This window comes from Lissotriton helveticus, chromosome 10 (assembly GCF_964261635.1).
Source record: "Lissotriton helveticus chromosome 10, aLisHel1.1, whole genome shotgun sequence".
Classification (NCBI taxonomy): Eukaryota; Metazoa; Chordata; class Amphibia; order Caudata; family Salamandridae; genus Lissotriton; species Lissotriton helveticus.
Window position 1 is genome coordinate 170,786,181 of NC_136071.1, and position 17,931 is coordinate 170,804,111.

Genomic DNA, 17,931 nt, shown 5'->3' on the forward strand with positions numbered 1-17,931 from the left:
TGCCAAACGCATCGCAGGGTTTTGCAGCGTCTGATGTTTTGACCGTTCCGCTCTGGAAATGTCAAGTAGAGGCTTCTACAATAATCTTACCTTGAAAGGATTAAAGAATGTGTAACAATTTTCTACTCTTCTAAAGTCAAAATGGGGATTTTCCTTAAACACGTAAGTTGGAAAAATCGCTAAGACTGTGTTTTATTTACCTGAGCCTTGAGAGATAACCTGTCATTGAGATCTACCCTGAGGATGTACACCATTGAGAAACCTCCGTCTTATCTGAGTTGAGTTTTAGTGCATTAGTTTGCTATGGCTGAGATTCATTCTTTAAACCATATTTTGTTAAACATATGAGCTCCATCCGTCCTCAAAATCAAATGGTATTATCAGCATGCATTGCAGAATGGAACCAAAAGGAATAGGTCAGTTTGATCAACCTGTTGCCATGAATATTTTCAAGAGTGGGACGACCCCAGTGGAACTTCGTGTTCTCTTGGAAATATGTCGGACTGGGCTAAGTTAATCCTCACTGTTTACATGTGCCATTTGACATGAACATTGACCTAAAGTAGGGAATGCCTTCCGACACCTATCTCTGAGTGCCTGTCAAGTAGTATACTATGAAAGATGGCGGTGAAAGCAGCCGAAAGAACTAACAGTGTGAGGATGCAGCACCTACCTCATCTAAAAAACAACTTCTCTCATACACCACTGATATCAAAGGTGACTGGTGCTGCGCATAGTCTGAACTCCAACTGAGTGGCCTCCAAGATCTTATTGGATTGTAAGAGTGTTGAGAGAATGCCACTCACATGCTTCTCCAACACCTTAATTGGTGCCCGCAGCAAGGCTACAGATAGAAAATTTACAAGAACAGTTGCATCAGCTGTTCATTCTGGATAGGAGTGATGACTGCATGCCTCCAACTCAACTGGAACTGAAGCTGATCTTAGAGAGGTATCGCACAAGTCTATCAGAATGGGACCAACGACCATGAGCCCTAGTGCAACAACTTAACAGGTTAGAGAAACGTGTGGGGTCCCTGATTTCACTGAGTAATGAGAGTCCCCTGCGGAGTGGGAGGTGGCTGGCTGCCAGTAGTGGACTACGTAAACTCACTGCCACTCCCTCATCAGTGTTGTTGAATGGGTCACAGATCTTAAGTATTTTTTGATAAACAAATGCAGTCAAATTATCCCATGTCTCTTACATATTCTTTTACAGTTCAGAAAGATTTTATTGATAATCATAAAATCGAAAACATACAGAGTAAGGATAAATAAGCACAAGGATAATGATACAATAAATAGTTAAACATAAGCACTGAAAAGGAAAATGCATTCATAACCAGCAAAATTTAATTACATAAAAATTAAAGATACCTGGTAAACGTAATAATGGTGAAAACTTATGCTAAGAAAATAGATACAGTAACTAAGGAACTCATGGAGGTTTAGCAACTTCTTGTTGAAATGGAGTTAGAGACAGGGAACGACGAGCATTAATGTCAAAAAATGATGTGACTGGATCCCACAGCTGCTTTCGTTTTGGGGCCAAAGCGAGTGGGTACACAAACGTTGTGTCTAACCTATGGTTATAACATATAGCGTACCACCATGCCTGATAGGAGAGTTTAGTGAAATCCTTCCATGTTTTGGTAACCTGTTGAAAAGCTACTGCAAGAAGCAGGTCAATTATTTTTATGCTGAGGGTGTAGTGATCTCATATAGGGGAGAGACTGTCTCTTACATATTCTAAATGCTTACATTTAGGCATTCTGTATAAATGGAAGAGTTTGTGATTTTGAACATCTTCCTTGTCGAACTGTTGGATTTGAAGATTTGCCCTGTGAGATCTTCTCTATGTGATGCTGATCAAGTCAAGTCAGAGATTTATATAGCGCGCTACATACCCGGAGGGTCTCAAGGCGCTTGAAGAAGGGTGGGGAGTTACTTGTCGAATATCCAAGTTTTAAGTTGCTTTCTGAATGCAAGATGGTTGTGAGTGAGACGAAGGTGAGTGGGGAGTGAGTTCCAGGTTTTAGCTGCGAGGTAGGAGAAGGATCTGCCTCCCATGGTGGTTTTATTGATGCGAGGTACGGTAGCAAGGGCTTGGTTGGAGGATCGTAGCTGGCGGGAGGGGGTGTAGAAGGAAAGTCGTGTGTTGAGGCATTCGGGTCCAAGTTCGTAAAGTGCTTTGTGTGCGTGGGTTAGGAGGCGGAAAGTGATCCTCTTATTGACGGGGAGCCAGTGGAGGTTTTTCAGGTGACTAGAGATGTGGTCTTTACGCGGGATGTCTAGTATGAGTCTGGCTGATGCGTTCTGGATGCGTTGTAGTTTTTTCTGGATTTTTGCGGTGATACCGGCGTATAGGGTGTTTCCGTAGTCCAGTCGGCTTGTAACCAGTGCATGGGTGACCATTTTTCTGGTTTCGGTGGGGATCCAGCGAAATGTTTTTTTGAGCATGCGAAGAATGTTGAAGCAAGATGATGAAACGGCGTTGACTTGTCTGTTCATAGAGAGTGAGGAGTCCAGGATGACGCCCAGGTTCCGTGCGTGGTCCGTCGGGATGGGTGCTTTTCCAAGGGCCTCTGGCCACCAAGAGTCATCCCATGCGGAGGGGGAGGTACCTAAGATAAGGACTTCTGTTTTGTCTGAATTCAGTTTCAGACGGCTGTGCTTCATCCACTCGGCTACTTCTTTCATTCCTTCATGTAGGTTGGTTTTGGCGGTGTTAGGGTCTTTGGTGAGTGATAAGATCAGTTGAGTGTCATCCGCGTAGGAGATGATGTTGAGGTTGTGTTGGCGTGCGATGGCCGCGAGGGGGCTCATGAATACGTTGAAGAGGGTGGGACTGAGTGAGGACCCTTGGGGTACGCCGCAGATGACTTCAGTGGCCTCTGAGTTGAATGGTGGGAGGCGGACTCTCTGGGTTCTTCCGGTGAGGAACGAGGTGATCCATTCCAGTGCTTTTCCTTGGATTCCGATGTTTCTGAGGCGCTGTAGAAGGGTGCTATGGCAGACTGTGTCGAAGGCTGCGGAGAGGTCGAGGAGGATGAGGGCGACTGTGTCTCCATTGTCCAGTAGGGTTCGAATGTCGTCTGTTGCTGCGATGAGTGCGGTCTCAGTGCTGTGTTTGGCTCGGAAGCCGGACTGTGAGGAGTCGAGGGATTTGTTGGTTTCGAGGAAGGCGGCGAGCTGGTTGTTGACGGCTTTTTCGATGACTTTGGCCGGGAATGGAAGGAGCGAGATGGGGCGGTAGTTTTTGAGTTCGGTGGGGTCCGCTGTGGGTTTTTTCAGAAGGGCGCTAAGTTCTGCGTGTTTCCAGCTTTCCGGGATAGTGGCGGAGTTGAGGGAGCAGTTGATGACGTCTCGGAGGTGTGGTGCTATGATGGAGTCTGCTTTGTTGAAGATGTGGTGAGGGCAGGGGTCTGTGGGGGATCCTGAGTGGATGGAGTTCATCAGGCGGATGGTGTCCTCAGTGGAGATTGGGTTCCAGTCATTAAGGATGTTCAAGGGGGGTGAAGGTCCTGCAGAAGGTTGGGTGGGTTGGTCTCCGGGTCGATTGTCGAAGCTGTTGTGGATGTCTGCGATCTTGTTGTGGAAGAACGAAGCTAGGGAGTCGCAGAGGGCTTGAGAGGGGGTGATGTCGTTGGAGTTGGCTGAGGGGTTGGTAAATTCTTTGACGATGTTGAATAATTCCTTGCTGTTGTGGGCGTTGTTGTCTAGTCGGTCTTTGAATGCGGCTTTCTTGGCAGATCGGATTAGTTGGTGGTGTATGCGGGTGGCGTTTTTGAAGGCGTCCCTGGTGCTGGTGTTTGGGTCTTTTTTCCAGGCCTTCTCGAGGGAGCGACAGAGTTTCTTCGATTTCTTAAGATCGTTGAACCAGGAGGCGTTTTTGCTGCCTAGTTTGATTTGACGTTTTTTCAGCGGTGCTAGGATGTTGGCGCTGTTGGATAGCCATTGGGTGAGGTTAATGGCTGCTTGGTCGGGGTTTGAGGAGTTGGCAGGGGGGTTTTGAAGAAGCGATGAGGAGATCTGGTCGATGGTGATTTTGTTCCAGTTTCTTCGCAGAGTAGGTTGAGGATGGTTGTGAGTTGTGGTCTTATTGTAGATAAAGTGTATGCAGCTGTGGTCCGTCCAGTGGAGAGTAGTGGTGTGACTGAAGGAGACATGTTTGCTGGAGGTGAAGATAGGGTTGAGTGTGTGACCTGCGATGTGGGTGGGTGTAGTGACAAGTTGTTTGAGTCCGAGGTTGGCGTGATTGTCCAGAAGGGAGGTGGCGTTGCTGTCATTGCTCTTTTTCAGGTGAAAGTTGAGGTCTCCCAGCAGGATGTATTCCTCGGAGGGGAGGGCGTGTGGGGTGATAAAGTCAGTGATAACGTCGCTGAATTGTGCACGGGGTCCTGGAGGTCGGTAGAGGAGTGTGCCTCTCAGTGTGGTCTTGGGGTCGGTGTGGATCTGGAAGTGAAGGTGTTCGGCGCTGGTAAGGTTGACGTCTAAGCTGGTTGAGATGCGGATGGAGTTCTTATGGACGATAGCGATGCCTCCTCCTGTTTGGTCCGTGCGGTCCTTACGGATGATCTTGTATCCTTCCGGGATGGCAATGGTGATGTCTGGGGCAGATGAGGCGTTCATCCATGTTTCTGTTAGGAAGGCGACGTCGGGAGAAATGGTGTCTAGTAGGTTCCAGAGGTCGATGGCGTGTCTGTGGACTGAGCGGGTGTTGATCTGATCTGTATTTTATGTTTGTGGAAGGTCCTTTAGATATAACGTTTTTTTTAGAAGTATAATCATTGTGCCACATTCTTTCTAGTTACCTACAGTATAGTTTTGCTTGATCATATGTGTCTGAGAACCAGCGTGCAGAAAGTCTATTCTTTACAAGTCTAGCTTCCTTAATTGGAAATTGGAACAACTTCATTCAACGCTGTTATAATCAATTTACTCACTGATTTGTTCAACTTCAACATTTGTATCCTCTGAATCAGACTGCCCTGCTGTTTCCTGAAGGGCTACTGACCACAAGTCTGAAGTAATTTTTCTCCAATTCCATTTTGCCATTGTTTTAACTGGCCTATTGTGTCTCCTGTACATCCACATCCCAAGGAAATAAAATTAGCCTATGATTGGACATTGTTAAAATTCTATTTTGAGACAAACCTATGTCTCCTTTGTTGGGAATATCAGTTCTGTAGTAGGGGATCTCTGTGTATAGTCATAATCTAGTGAATAGTTCCTCCCATGTGCGGGGACCCCGGAGCAATCAAAGATAATCTCTTAAGCTGTCTCCTTTGCAGTCCTGCATAGACACTTAGGAGAAAATCAAAGACAAATAATGCAGCCTAAAATTACATGGCTACACTGGCCAGTACTTCAACTTAAAGTAAAAAGGATAGCCAAATAAAATCAAATTTTTACACATCTTGCCAAGTTTCACCCATAAAGAAACTTCACCAAAATCCTTGAAATGATAGAGAGGAAGGGTTGGACAGACAAGCCCCCATAGGCTGCCGTTATGTGTCTAAAAAAGGGATACCATGCCTTTAAGGAACTCTCGAGAGACCCTCGGTATCCCAGGATGCACAGCCAAAGTCCTTTTACTTTCAGTTCTTTTTTCCGGCTCCTGCTAGCAGGACCCTGGAGCATTAATCTCTCCCTTTTTGGGTATTTCTTCAATTTTTGGCACTTCTCCAGTGTTTTGAGTGTTTTACTCGACGTCTAGGGTCTTCCTCTTCCATTTGCTGTGTTTTTTAACCAGTTTTACCACCTCTCTTTGTCGAAAATGCCAGCTTTATTCGACAAGTGTCCTGAGTGTGGTAGGAAGAAGGCTAAATCTGACCCACACAGAGTATGTATACTCTGTCTCCCTTCCACCCATGTCCCTGACTCCTGTGATATCTGTCACTCTTTCTCCAGGAGGACCCTGCGTGACAGGGAGAAGATTCGTCTCCAAGGCCTGGAGCAGAGGAGACATGAAGAACCAGGTGGGACTTCTGGGCATGGAGGGACTCAGCCATCGTCCTCTGCCCGTGATTCGGCCTCTGGGGGGCTCCCCAGTCAAGTATAGGCTCAGAAAAGAGACAGATTCTGGTCGACGTCGATAGCTTCGGCGTCGAGAGGTATGACCACCATCTGCTCCCCGTCGACCCAGGGCTCTGGGTCCAAGCGGCGTCGCCGCTCGACGTCGAGGGGCAGGACGTCGAGACCTCGGACGAGGTCGACGTCGAGGACTTCACCGGCGTCGACATACCATCGACGTCGAGATGAATCCAGGAGGCGCCGACGTTCACCGTTGAGGCTGAACCGCCGTTCGCCGTCAACATCGACACGACGGTCGACGTCGAGAAGAGACAAGTCGACGTCGAAGAGAAGACATTCGACGTCGAGGAGTGCGTCGATGTCTAGAAGATCGACGTCGAGAAGTAGAAAGTCGAAGAGGTTGACGTCGAGAAAGGAAAAATCGACGTCGAGGAGACGTTCAAGGACCAGGACAGTGTCCCCTGCCTCAGTGGTCAGTCTGTCGTCTTCATCGGCGAGCTCCCGGTCACGCCGGCGCTCGGCCAAAAAGAGGTCTGCCTCCAGAACATCTTCTTCGAGACCTGCTCAGAAGAAGAGGAGAGTGGTGAGGTCATCGGAATCGGAGTATTCACAAACCTACTCACCTTCTAGGCCCAGGACGCCTACACCTCCACCGCTGCCTCCGAGGATGCCCCCTCCGCAGCTTCCTCCTCCTCCAGCAACGATTCCTCCTCCGCCTCCTCCTCCACTTCCACCGCCTCCTACACCGCCCCTGCCTCCTCTTCCGCCGCCTCCCCGACCTCCACAACCTCGGCCTGAAGTTCCGGCTCCGATTCCGCCTCCTTTAAGACCGGGGGCTCTGGCGAGGCCCAGGAGATCTAGAGGAAGGGATCGCACTCGCAGTAGACACCGATCCTCCACAAGGTCCCGTCACCGCCATCGGAGAGACCGGTCGCGGTCCCAGTACACATGCTCCTCGAGTGACCGGAGGTATTCTCCAACATTATCGGATTCCCCTCCTACGAGAGTGTCACCTGTGGACAACATTGTGACATTTCAGGAGGTGCTGCTGAGGGGGAGCAGCGAAGTTAGAGATCACATTGACGGTACCCACGCCATCTACCTATGTGATCTTTGAGAGTTTGCACAAACGGCATCTCTCTCGTCCGTTGTTGCCCTTGGTGCCAGGACTGGAGGAACCGGCCATGGAGCTGTTTATGACCCCGGCTTCGGTGAAGTCGGCTCCTTCTCCGCTGCAAAAGAAGTACAGCTCCCCGGATTCTGATCCGGCGTTCTTGAGGTCAGATCCTGTACCGGATTCTGTCATTGTGACAGCAGCTAAGAAGCCGCATGCTACTGCCCCGTCTTCTACGGTGCCTCTGGACAAGGAGAGCCGTCAGATGGATTCAGCCGGACGGAAGGTTTGCGGTACGGCTGCCTCTGCGTTCTTGGGTCGCTATGACCGCGCTTTGTGGGAGTCTATGTAACAGTTTATCGAGCTCCTCCCGAGGGATAGGAGGGAAGACTTCCAGGAAATATTGAACGAGGGCATGATCGTCTCCAAGCAAGTCATCAGCTCTGCGGCGGACGCCTCTCTCCTGGCGGCTCATGGTTATTGCCATGGCTTTCATTTAGGACGCCATTCCTGGTTGCGCCTTACCTCTCTCAAACCGGAGGAGCAGCAGAGTCTTGCAAATTTGCCGTTCTCTGGATCGACCCTCTTCGGGACACATGCGGATGAGGCGGAAGTAGAGACATTGAAGGTCGTTGGTTTGGAGAAACCAAAGGAACAACGGAAGTCCTTCCACCCGTTACAGAGAAGATATGGTTCCCAGAAGCGAGGACAGACAAGGCTGTCAGGCTGGCCAGCAGCAACAACAGCAGCAGCAGCACCAACGGCAGCCTTTCCAGAAGCGTCAGAGGGGGCCAGCAGTCCTCCTCTGCGAACAAGGGCCCGGCTGGGTCTAAGCCCCGAGGTGCCTCTTCCCCCTCGTCCGTTACCCGTTCCGGTGGGGGGAAGCATACAAAATTACCTGGCAGAGTGGAGAAAAATTACTCTAGACAAGTGGGTGCTGAATATTGTTTGCAATGGATACAGTCTTCGTTTTGTCAGCCCTCCTCCAGCAATTTCACGGGTTTGCTCGCAGTTCCAGCTGCGCGAGCTCCAAGCAGAGGCCGATACCCTGTTCAGAAAAAGGGCGATAGAAGATGTCCCTCTGTCTCAAATGGGAAAGGGTGTTTACTCACGGTTCTTCCTGGTGCGCAAGAAGGACAAGAACGAGTTCAGGCCCATTCTGGATTTGCGACAAGCAAACAAGTGGATTCGCAGAGAGAAATTTCACATGCTGTCTTTGCACCAGATTTATCCTCAGCTATAAAGAGGAGACTGCTTTGCGCAATAGATCTACAGGATGCGTACTTCCATGTGCCCATTGCACGGAAACACCGGAAGTTCCTGCGCTTTCTAGTCTGCACCAATCACTATCAGTACACCGTACTACCGTTTGGATTGAAGTCTGCACCCATGACTTTTTCAAAGTGCATGGCAGTGGTGGCAGCGCACCTGAGAAAGAACAAGGTGTTTGTCTACCTGTACCTGGACGATTGGTTGATCAAAGCCTCCACCTTCCAGGAAGCGCAATTGCACTTTAAGAGGATGGCCGTACTGTTGAACCAAATGGGGTTGCACATAAACATGTCCAAGTCTGTTCCGACTCCTGTCCAGTGCCTACAGTACTTTGGAGCCTCAATCGATACTCTTTCAGCAAGCGTGTATCCTTCGGAGGAGCGACGCTTATCGATCCTTTGGAAGGCTCAGGCTTTCATAGCTGTTCCATCTACGACAGTGAGGACGGTGTCTTCTCTTCTGGGGTCGATGGCCTCTTGCATCTTCCTCACGCCACACGCATGCCTCCACATGAGGCCGCTGCAGGAATGTATGGAGGATCAGTGGGACCAGAGGAGGGGGAGCTGGGACGACAGGATCCGGCTGTCCATTCATGCTCAACAGTCCCTGAAATGGTGGTGCTCAGCAGAGCATCTCCTCAAAGGGGTTCCATTCCACAAGGACATTCCCATTCAGACTATCATCACGGATGCTTCTCTCCATGGCTGGGGAGCGCTTTCAGACCATCTACAGATCCAGGGAACGTGGTCCCCGGTGGAACCCACGTATCACATCAATTTCCTGGAACTCAGAGCTGTTCACTTCGCACTGAAGGCCTTTCATCCGTCCTTCCAGACCAACTCCTTGCTTGTACAGACGGACAATACGACCACAATGTATTACCTCAACAAGCAGGGGGGCTCGAGATCGCGCACACTGTCACAAGAAGCACAGGCGATCTGGCACTGGCTGCTAGCCAGAGGACTGACGATAACAGCTACCCATCTGCCAGGTGTGCAGAATGCTCAGGCGGACGCACTCAGCAGGCAGGTGCAGGAAAACCACAAGTGGGTTCTAAACGACGAAGTGCTAGGAAACCTTCGACAGGTGGGGCACTCCGGACGTAGATCTGTTCGCTACTTCTGAAAACAGAAAATGCTGAGACTTCGCCTCCAGGTATTACCAACTGGGGACTCTGGGGAACGCGCTATGGATCAGCTGGTTGAACAGCTTTCTTTACGCTTTTCCACCCATTCCCCTGATTCTGGCAGTATTCATCAAGCTGTCTCAGTCCAGAGCACGGATGATCCTCATTGCTCCGGAGTGGCCCCGACAGTGGTGGTTCACGGACCTGCTTCACCGGTCTCTCCTACCACACCTTCGGCTGCTGTGTCAGCCAGACCTTCTAGCAAAGTTCGGGGGGCAGATGGTGCACCCCAACCTCTCATCGTTGAGTTTGGCAGCATGGCTCCTGAGATAGTGCAATATGGACACCTGAATCTGCCTGACGATTGCATGAATATACTCAAGGAGGCTAAGCGACCTTCCACTAGGACTTCCTATACCTACAAGTGGAAGAGGTTCTGCATCTGGTGCACTTCCAAGAACTATGATCCGATGACCTGCAATGAAGATGTCATTCTTCCATACTTTTTGCATTTGGCTCAGTCTGGCCTTAACTTTCATTCGATTTAAGGTTCACCTCGCAGCATTAACTGTGTATAGGAAATGCCCTTCACAGACATCCTTCTTCCAGATTCCTGTGATTAAAGATTTTTTGGAAGGATTGAAGAAAGTGTTTCCTCCTTCATGGGAGCTGAATGTGGTGCTGTTCAGGTTGATGAAGGAACCTTTTGAACCTATTCATAAGGCTTCACTGCAGCACTTATCATGGAAGGCGGCTTTCCTCGTGGCCATTACATCGGCCCGCAGGGTGAGTGAGATAAAGGCATTGTGTTGCCAAGAACCTTATACTGTATTTCATGCTGCTAAGGTTGTGATGCGTACTCACCCCAAGTTCCTTCCTAAGAGGATTTCTGATTTCCATGTCAATCAGACTATAACTTTACCTACGTTTTTCCAAAATCCTTCCACTCCAGCGGAAAGGTCTCTTCATTCCCTGCATGTCAGAAGGGTGTTGAAGTTCTACTTGGATAAGACCAAGGACATTCGTAGGTCAGACCAATTGTTTGTCAATTATGGGTCGGTTAGGACTGGTCTTGCCGCCTCAAAACAGTCTATCTCGAGGTGGATTGTGTCCTGTATCCAGTTATTTTATCAGAAAGCTAACAAGACCTTAGGGGGTAAGCCTAAGGCTCATTCTACCAGGGGCAAAGCAGCTACAATGGCTTTGCTACGTAATGTTCCCATTGCAGATATCTGCAGGGCTGCCACTTGGAGGTTGATCCATACCTTTGCTAAACACTACTGTCTGGACCCTGATGCCAGGGCAGATGCTCAGGTTGGGCAGGCTTCCTTGAGAAATCTGTTTGCACAGTAGTGGTGTTGTCTTTTTCCTCCACCGCCGGATTGGTTTGTTGGGATGGACTTGCCATTCTATTCACTAGATTATGACTATACACAGAGATCCCCTACTACAGAAGGAGTAGTTTCTTACCTGTAACTCCAGTTCTGTAGTAGGGGTATCTCTGTTATGGTCCGAAGCGCCCGCCCTCCTCCCCGGTGGAGAAAATGATAATGTACTGTATGCTACAGGCCTTGCTTTATACACCTTCAAAAAGAACTGAAAGTAAAAGGACTATGGCTGTGCATCCTGGGATACCGAGGGTCTCTAGAGAGTTTCTTAAAGGCACGGTATCCCTTTTCCAGACATATAATGGCAGCCTATGGGGGCTTGTGTGTCCAACCCTTCCTCTCTATCATTTAAAGGTTTTTGGTGAAGGGAAGTTTCTTTATGGGTGAAACTTGGCAAGATGTGTAACAATTTGATTTTATTTGGCTATCCTTTTCACTTTAAGTTGAAGTACTGGCCAGTGTACCCTTGCAATTTTAGGCTGCATTATTCATCTTTGATTTTCTCTTAAGTGTCTATGCAAGACTGCAAAGGAGACAGCTTAAGAGATTATATTTGATTACTCCGGGGTCCCCGCACATGGGCGGGACTATTCACTAGATTATGACTGTAACAGAGATACCCCTACTACAGAACTGGAGTTACAGGTAAGAAACTACTCCTTCATGGGCCAGGTTTTCAGTTACTTGCAGGATTCTACGATGGGGCTGGTGGCTCTGATGTGGAAGCAGATTTCGTTTCTGACTTTGACGACCTGGTAGGAAAAGGTGAAGCCCCTTACTCTGACTGAGCCGGTGCAGAGGACTTGGGGGAGGAGGAGGAGGAGGAGGAGGCGGAGGAGGAGGAGGAGGCTGCTGGCTGATTGGAGGTGTCTAGTCAGTGTGTGGAACTGTTTAGGTATGCTGTGACTTGGTTATTAGTAGGTGTGTGTGAGGAGTTTGAAGATGACGTGTTTGTGGATAGAGAGCCATGAGGAGTCCTTGAGGTGTTTGATATGTGACTTCTGAGAGTGAGTCTAGCTACAGCATTCTGTAAGACTTCAACTCTCTTGAGGGGTGATGCCCACCTAAAGGCCCTTGCTGTAGTCCAGTCTGCTGGTGATCTTGGTCGGAGTGACTGATCAATCGTCTGGTATCCTGCAGGAGTCCTCCGAAGACTTGCTTGAGGGTATCGAAGCAGGTGGATGTGACTGTGGTGAATTGATTTGACATCGAGATCTGATTGTCAATCATTATCCATAGGTTCCTGGCTGCGTTAGACGGGCCTGCTGTAGGTCCTAACTCTGTGGACTACCACACCGAAGGCCGGATTAGGTGTCTTTTCCAAATATGAGCACTTCCATTTTTTTGGTGTTGTGTTTTAAGCACTTGGTCTTCATCCAGTTCACATTCTCAGATATGAAGCTGATGAAGTTTTGTTGGGTGATTGAGGTATCCTCTGTGAGGGAGAGGATGAGCTTGGGTGTTGGCGGCAAAAGGACGATTCTGAGCATTTAAGAGGCGATAATGTTGGCAACAGGAATCCTGTTGATGTTGAAAAGTATATGGCTAAGCTAATAACACGTAATTTGATTAATGGTTTATGTTGGTGACACCCGGAAACTAAGTTGTCTCTATGCCTTTGAAAACTAGTAGATTTTATAATTATTGCAAACACAGTGGTGCTTATTTTATCAACCTGAGAAGGATGAGATTTAAAGTTGTCCATTATGAATTTTAGACCCGTAATATTCAGGTCTCTGTAAAACGTTTAATATTCAGGTCTCATTAAGCTGCATTGCATATTGATTTCTTGTACACATTTGTCAAGTAAATATTCTTCTGACCTAATTGCAAGCCCAATTATTATTATTCTCTTTTAGAACAGGCCAATCTTATCAACAAAAAGCTGGTTGATTGGCTGAGGTACGCAAGTGTTCATCAGGGAATGGCTCAGTCATCTGGAGGATTTTTTTTAAGTCCTAGAAATAAACAGGTTGGTGAAAAACATGTTGAACACAAATTTAGCTGTCACCACTTTTTACTTCATTCCTATTTAAATAACATTTTGATGTACATACAGTACTAAGTTTGCAGTTATAACTGGATTTGTTTCCTTGCACAGCCCAGTCCCATCATGGAAGTGGACGGTGCCATTGCTGCAGACTTCTTCACAGTGCTTTCAGTGGGTCATCATTACACAGAGGATCAGTGGCTCAACATGCACAGTTTCTCCATGCTTCGGAAGTGGCTACTGTGCTATGGAAGCGGTGGGACGAGTCGTATTGAATCCGGTACAGAACTGTTTCTTGAAGCTCGACTAAAAGGGTGGTAATACCACTTTCTAATTTTCCGCTACCTCCTCTTCTCCAGATCACTCTAAGGGTATCGAGTATGGCAGTGTAAACTCAACGTTTGTGAAATTGTACTCTTGTGGCCAAAGAGCACAACAAGAGTGTATGGCAAGCCTGTTTCCCTGTAGTGTTTGCATTTGTGTTATTCTTGTTACTAGCATAAACATAACATTTTACTTTGCTTGTTTTTCAACAATAATTAGATGGTCTTGTCCATCCTTTATCTCCACTGAAAAGAATTAGATCATCTTGTCCATCCTTTATCTCCACTGATAACCTATTTCAGATGACAAATCTGACTTGGAAGGCTCGGTCATGTCCATGGTCTCCGCCACATCCACCTCAAGTCGCCTGTTGCCCCCAAAAGAACGACTGCGAGAGAAGGCCTATGAATACTGCCAGAGACTCATTGAGCAGAGTAACAGAAGTGAGTGCTTAGAATTTATTTTTCTTTGTAGAGACGGCTATGAATATGGTGCTAATGGGGAAAAAGTATAGGGAATTAAATAAGAATGTTCTTTATTTTTTCCACTATTTATTTTCAGGTAAATAGTTAAAGAACGATTTTAAAAGTAAACATTAAAGTAAAGTCATAATAAATGTATTTTACAATATTTTTTTTTAATAGAGGCTCTCAAGAGGGTGGACACTGATCTGCAGAAAGCTGTAAGTTTTTGTTCCTAATGATTACATATATGGTATTGTTGGAGAAGCACGTGTTGCTGTCTGGTTTACTGTAATAAACTGATTGGAATAATATGTTGTCTGTGCAGTGTTTGATTGAGGCAATCACCATCATGGATATAGTGTGCAGACAGGATTCATCCTATGTCTATCGAGCCCTCCCATTTTTGAAGATTGTGCATGGGAGAATCTGCATGGATCCTACTCAAACCCGGGTGCTGCTACCCCTTGCCCAGTTTTTCCTGACTCATAGTAAGTCTTATGCTCTGTCCTTTGAGTATTCTACAAAACATTTGAAGCTGCTTGGCTAAGAATTGCCATGTTGCATGCCTGTTTCTCTGTGCCAGCAATGTGCATTGATCTGCAGCAGACTAGAGCGTGCCTCTGCTGGTCAAATTGGAAGGGTTGGTAGGGTTATGTAATTGTGTTTTAGGCATTTATTATTATGTTTCTTATATAGCGCCTGAATCGACCCCCGAATGGGTATCTCCGCGCTTGCCTTGGGAACCCGTCCTGGCTTTTCCCTGTGAGATAGCCCCTACAGGGCATCCCCAAGGTGAAAGCCAGGCATCCCGCCGCAGGGGGGCCGTTGTGGAGATTAAGCAAGCTTAATGCCCAGAGTTGCAGAGTGTGAACCCATGATTAGGTCAGGCACCGAAGCGAGAATTATCGAGTCCATGGACATTTGAGCTCAAGACCCTGCCGCGTCGGGAATTGAACCCTGGTCCCGGGTCTGACCTCTGCTTCAGGGTCTGCCTGCTCTAACCAGTGAGCCACACTTCTCCACAATTTGGGTATAACAAGCAGATAGTTATAAAGTAGCTTTTGAAGTTTTATCCGCAGACTGGATTACTCCTGTTGGCTAGCTTTTTTTTGGGAGGTGGGGGGGTTTATATACCGCAAACTCAACCAGAAGGTATCAGAGCGCTTCACATGAGCACCAGTTGCGTTACAGATGAACACATTCATTTTCAAGAATCACAGGATATTGAGCGTCCCTTCCGAGACTCTAACCCGGTTCTTTAGCTTTGAGGTTGACCGCTCTAGCCATTACACTATTTGTAGGAATGTGCCTTAGTTAGCTCTGAGGGCACTGGTAGTGTAAGAGTAGAAAGGGTGCCTCCATTATATGACCTTGTTTCCTGGTGCACCTTGGACTTTGGGAAACAAGACTTGTGAAGAAACATTAGTCCACTAAAGCAAATACTTTACGGAAGGATGACAAAAAAATGCAAATCAGACAATATTTGGAATTAAAAACCCTTGTGTTCTGTTTCCATGTTGAAGCAGTGCTTCAATTAATCTCTGCCACTAGCAATCTCGCTGGCCACATACCAGACCATCATTTTTCACCCCCTGTCCAATTCTATACAAAGACCGGCCTTATGCAAATTGATCTTGGTTCTGATCCAATAGGAACAGTCCAGTCTAAAGAGCCAGGTCAGGTCCCCTCCGGATGGGAACACAAACAACCTCAGCCCGATTTTGACCTACTTATAGCAAAACAGGTTTTGGGTTGCTTGTCTTTCAGTTCAGACAGGACCTGGATTGGAAGTTCAGGTTGGTTTCTTATTGGAGCAGGACCAAGGCTGATTTGCATATGGATTGGTCTAATCTGAGATGGCCTGAAGGGCTAACCAATGATGACTGGGATGTGCCACAAGTAATTTACCAGTGGCTGAGTTCATAACTTTTTTGTATTCTTCAAAGTAAACTCACAGCATCTTGTGTCATTTATTGTGCAAGCACTTGAACTATACCACCACTCGGGTGGTATGTTCCCAATAACCCCATTTGATACAATTCTACGATACAACACCAACAATGTTGACTTGCTTTCACAGATATTTTTTCCCCTAGGCAACTCTTGCTTTGTCATAGACTTGCTTTGGGGTGACTGGTAAGGGGGAAAGTGGCAAGGCCAGTTGCCAGGTGGGGAACTTAAAAATGAATAGAATGTTCTTTGCTGGTGTAAAAGAAGTATTTCCTCTGCTAAATGGGAAGTTTGACAGTACAATGCCAACCACTGAATGACTCCTTAAATCTGCAGCTCGAGGATAACCTGATAACTCCTAACACATTTGTACTGCTTTCATCAACTTTCAATTGAACTTTTGGGAACTCCTATGCAGCATGAGGCACTGGGAAGGTCTAAGGAGGTGTGCTTGGTTTTCCCAACAGACGTACTTTTGAATGACTTAAAAAAAAAAAAAAGAATTTGCTCTGCGCTCTTCAAATTATGGGTTGATCACTCTTTTGAGCATACAGATGGTGACATTTGTCAGTTGCATAACGCTTCCTAAAGATAACATCTGGAAATGTTGCATCTTCACAGGCGAAACTGCAGCAGTTGACTCTGAATCGGTGTACAGAACCTTATTTACAAAGGTCCCAGCTGAACTCTTTCATCATCCACTTTTAGCCTTCGAGTTTATTCAGTTCTGCAAAGTCAATGCCACATTTTTCACTCAGAATGTATGCATCTTTCAGAAGTTCTTCCCAAACCTCTTCAAGGTACAGTATTGTAATTAAAACATTCTTTTGTTGTGCTACTTAGCATATAAAAACAAGGAATAGCTTTTCCTGTCAGTGATAAGTGTCCCTTACAGTATTGAAGAGTCCATGTTTCACTATTATAATAGAGATTTTCTCTAGTTTGTTTAATTCAATAACCAGACACTTAAGCCCTTATGGCACTGTTGAAAGCGTATATGTTTTCCTGCTGTAATAACCTGACGCAACTTCATTTTATAAAATTTGCTCAGTCAAGACTTTCAGAAAGACTCGGTGTGTGAAAAAAAACCACTCTGTTCCCAAACTTTGAGCTCCTAGCTTTTGTTCCTCTGCAAACACACACTTTGCTCAGGCTAGCATGTGGATCCCTTAACTTCACCACCCTTTGAGTCCCAGCCCCTGTCAAATCATCTTGTATGCTACCTTCGTCACCAAGGCAGTCCCAATGGCCAATTGCAATTAAAACCCATATCCCTATCCTCCTCTACATACATTGCTACCTCACAATGCAAATACTGACTTTGTGCAGGACCCAATATAAGAAACAATATAAAGCTAGCACATCTAAACATCATTTTGCTAAAAGCTGCTATCACAACAATTCAGTCCATACATCAGTCCACCTCAATTATTAAAAACTCACTTGATGTACATTACATGTCTCACCTCTCCTACTGACTTTCATCCTCCCAGCTGCCCACTTGTTTCGTTTGAATTATTTTTAGGTGTCCTAAGATAGCTCCCATCAATTCCTGGTTGATATGGTGGCAGCCAATGAGATCTCGGCTTGAGATTTGTCCGATCCACAGAGGCTCCTCGTCCCTAAATACAATGGCGATTCCTCCGCTAAGGTGGAGGAGCATTGCCCCACTGCTTTTCAGCAGTGTAAAAAAATAAATTTAAAAAAAGAACAATAAAATGATAATAACATGATATTATCTTTTAATTCTTCCCTACTGAAGCAGTTTTGCGGGGTTGCTCTCTTCACAGAGGAGCAGGAGGATTTATGGGCACACTGTAAGGGAGCATGACGATTTGGCCGGCTGTCTTGGGCTGAGCAAACAGTCATGCACAATTTGCAAATTCTCCACCCAGGTTGTATAACAGCCTGGGTGGAGAACATGCACATGCTCCCGGTCTGAGCGCTGAACCAGGGCGCTCAGACCAATCACAATGCTGCATTGCAGTGTTGTGATTGCTTATGGGGAGCCTGTGCTTCCTGCTTCCGTTGTAGCTGGGAGAGATGGCAGAGGGGAGACACGGTTATGTAAGTGTATTTTTTTTCTTTCTTCCTCCTCCCCACCACCCCTGATCAATGCCAGCTGCTGCTGCCTAAACATACAAAGTTTTTCAGAGAATTAATTGATCAAAAGCTACTGCATAGATTTACACCAAGATCTAGCTTCCTGCCTAATTTGTCAAATCGGTTCAGCGGTTTGGGTTGTAGCTGGATGTTTAAAGTTCCTAT

At 46.8% G+C, this 17,931-nt stretch overlaps 1 protein-coding gene across 1 annotated transcript in view; it reads left to right on the top strand.

Moving 5' to 3' along the window:
- The window catches only part of AP5Z1 (adaptor related protein complex 5 subunit zeta 1), a 158,093-nt gene that overhangs the window by 40,721 nt on the left and 99,441 nt on the right, over window positions 1–17,931 (top strand). The window contains exons 5-10 of the mRNA XM_078665012.1: window positions 12,795–12,907; window positions 13,037–13,205; window positions 13,552–13,692; window positions 13,894–13,931; window positions 14,039–14,201; window positions 16,285–16,463. Coding sequence (XP_078521138.1) covers window positions 12,795–12,907; window positions 13,037–13,205; window positions 13,552–13,692; window positions 13,894–13,931; window positions 14,039–14,201; window positions 16,285–16,463 — 803 coding nt within the window. The remainder of the gene's footprint in view (window positions 1–12,794; window positions 12,908–13,036; window positions 13,206–13,551; window positions 13,693–13,893; window positions 13,932–14,038; window positions 14,202–16,284; window positions 16,464–17,931) is intronic.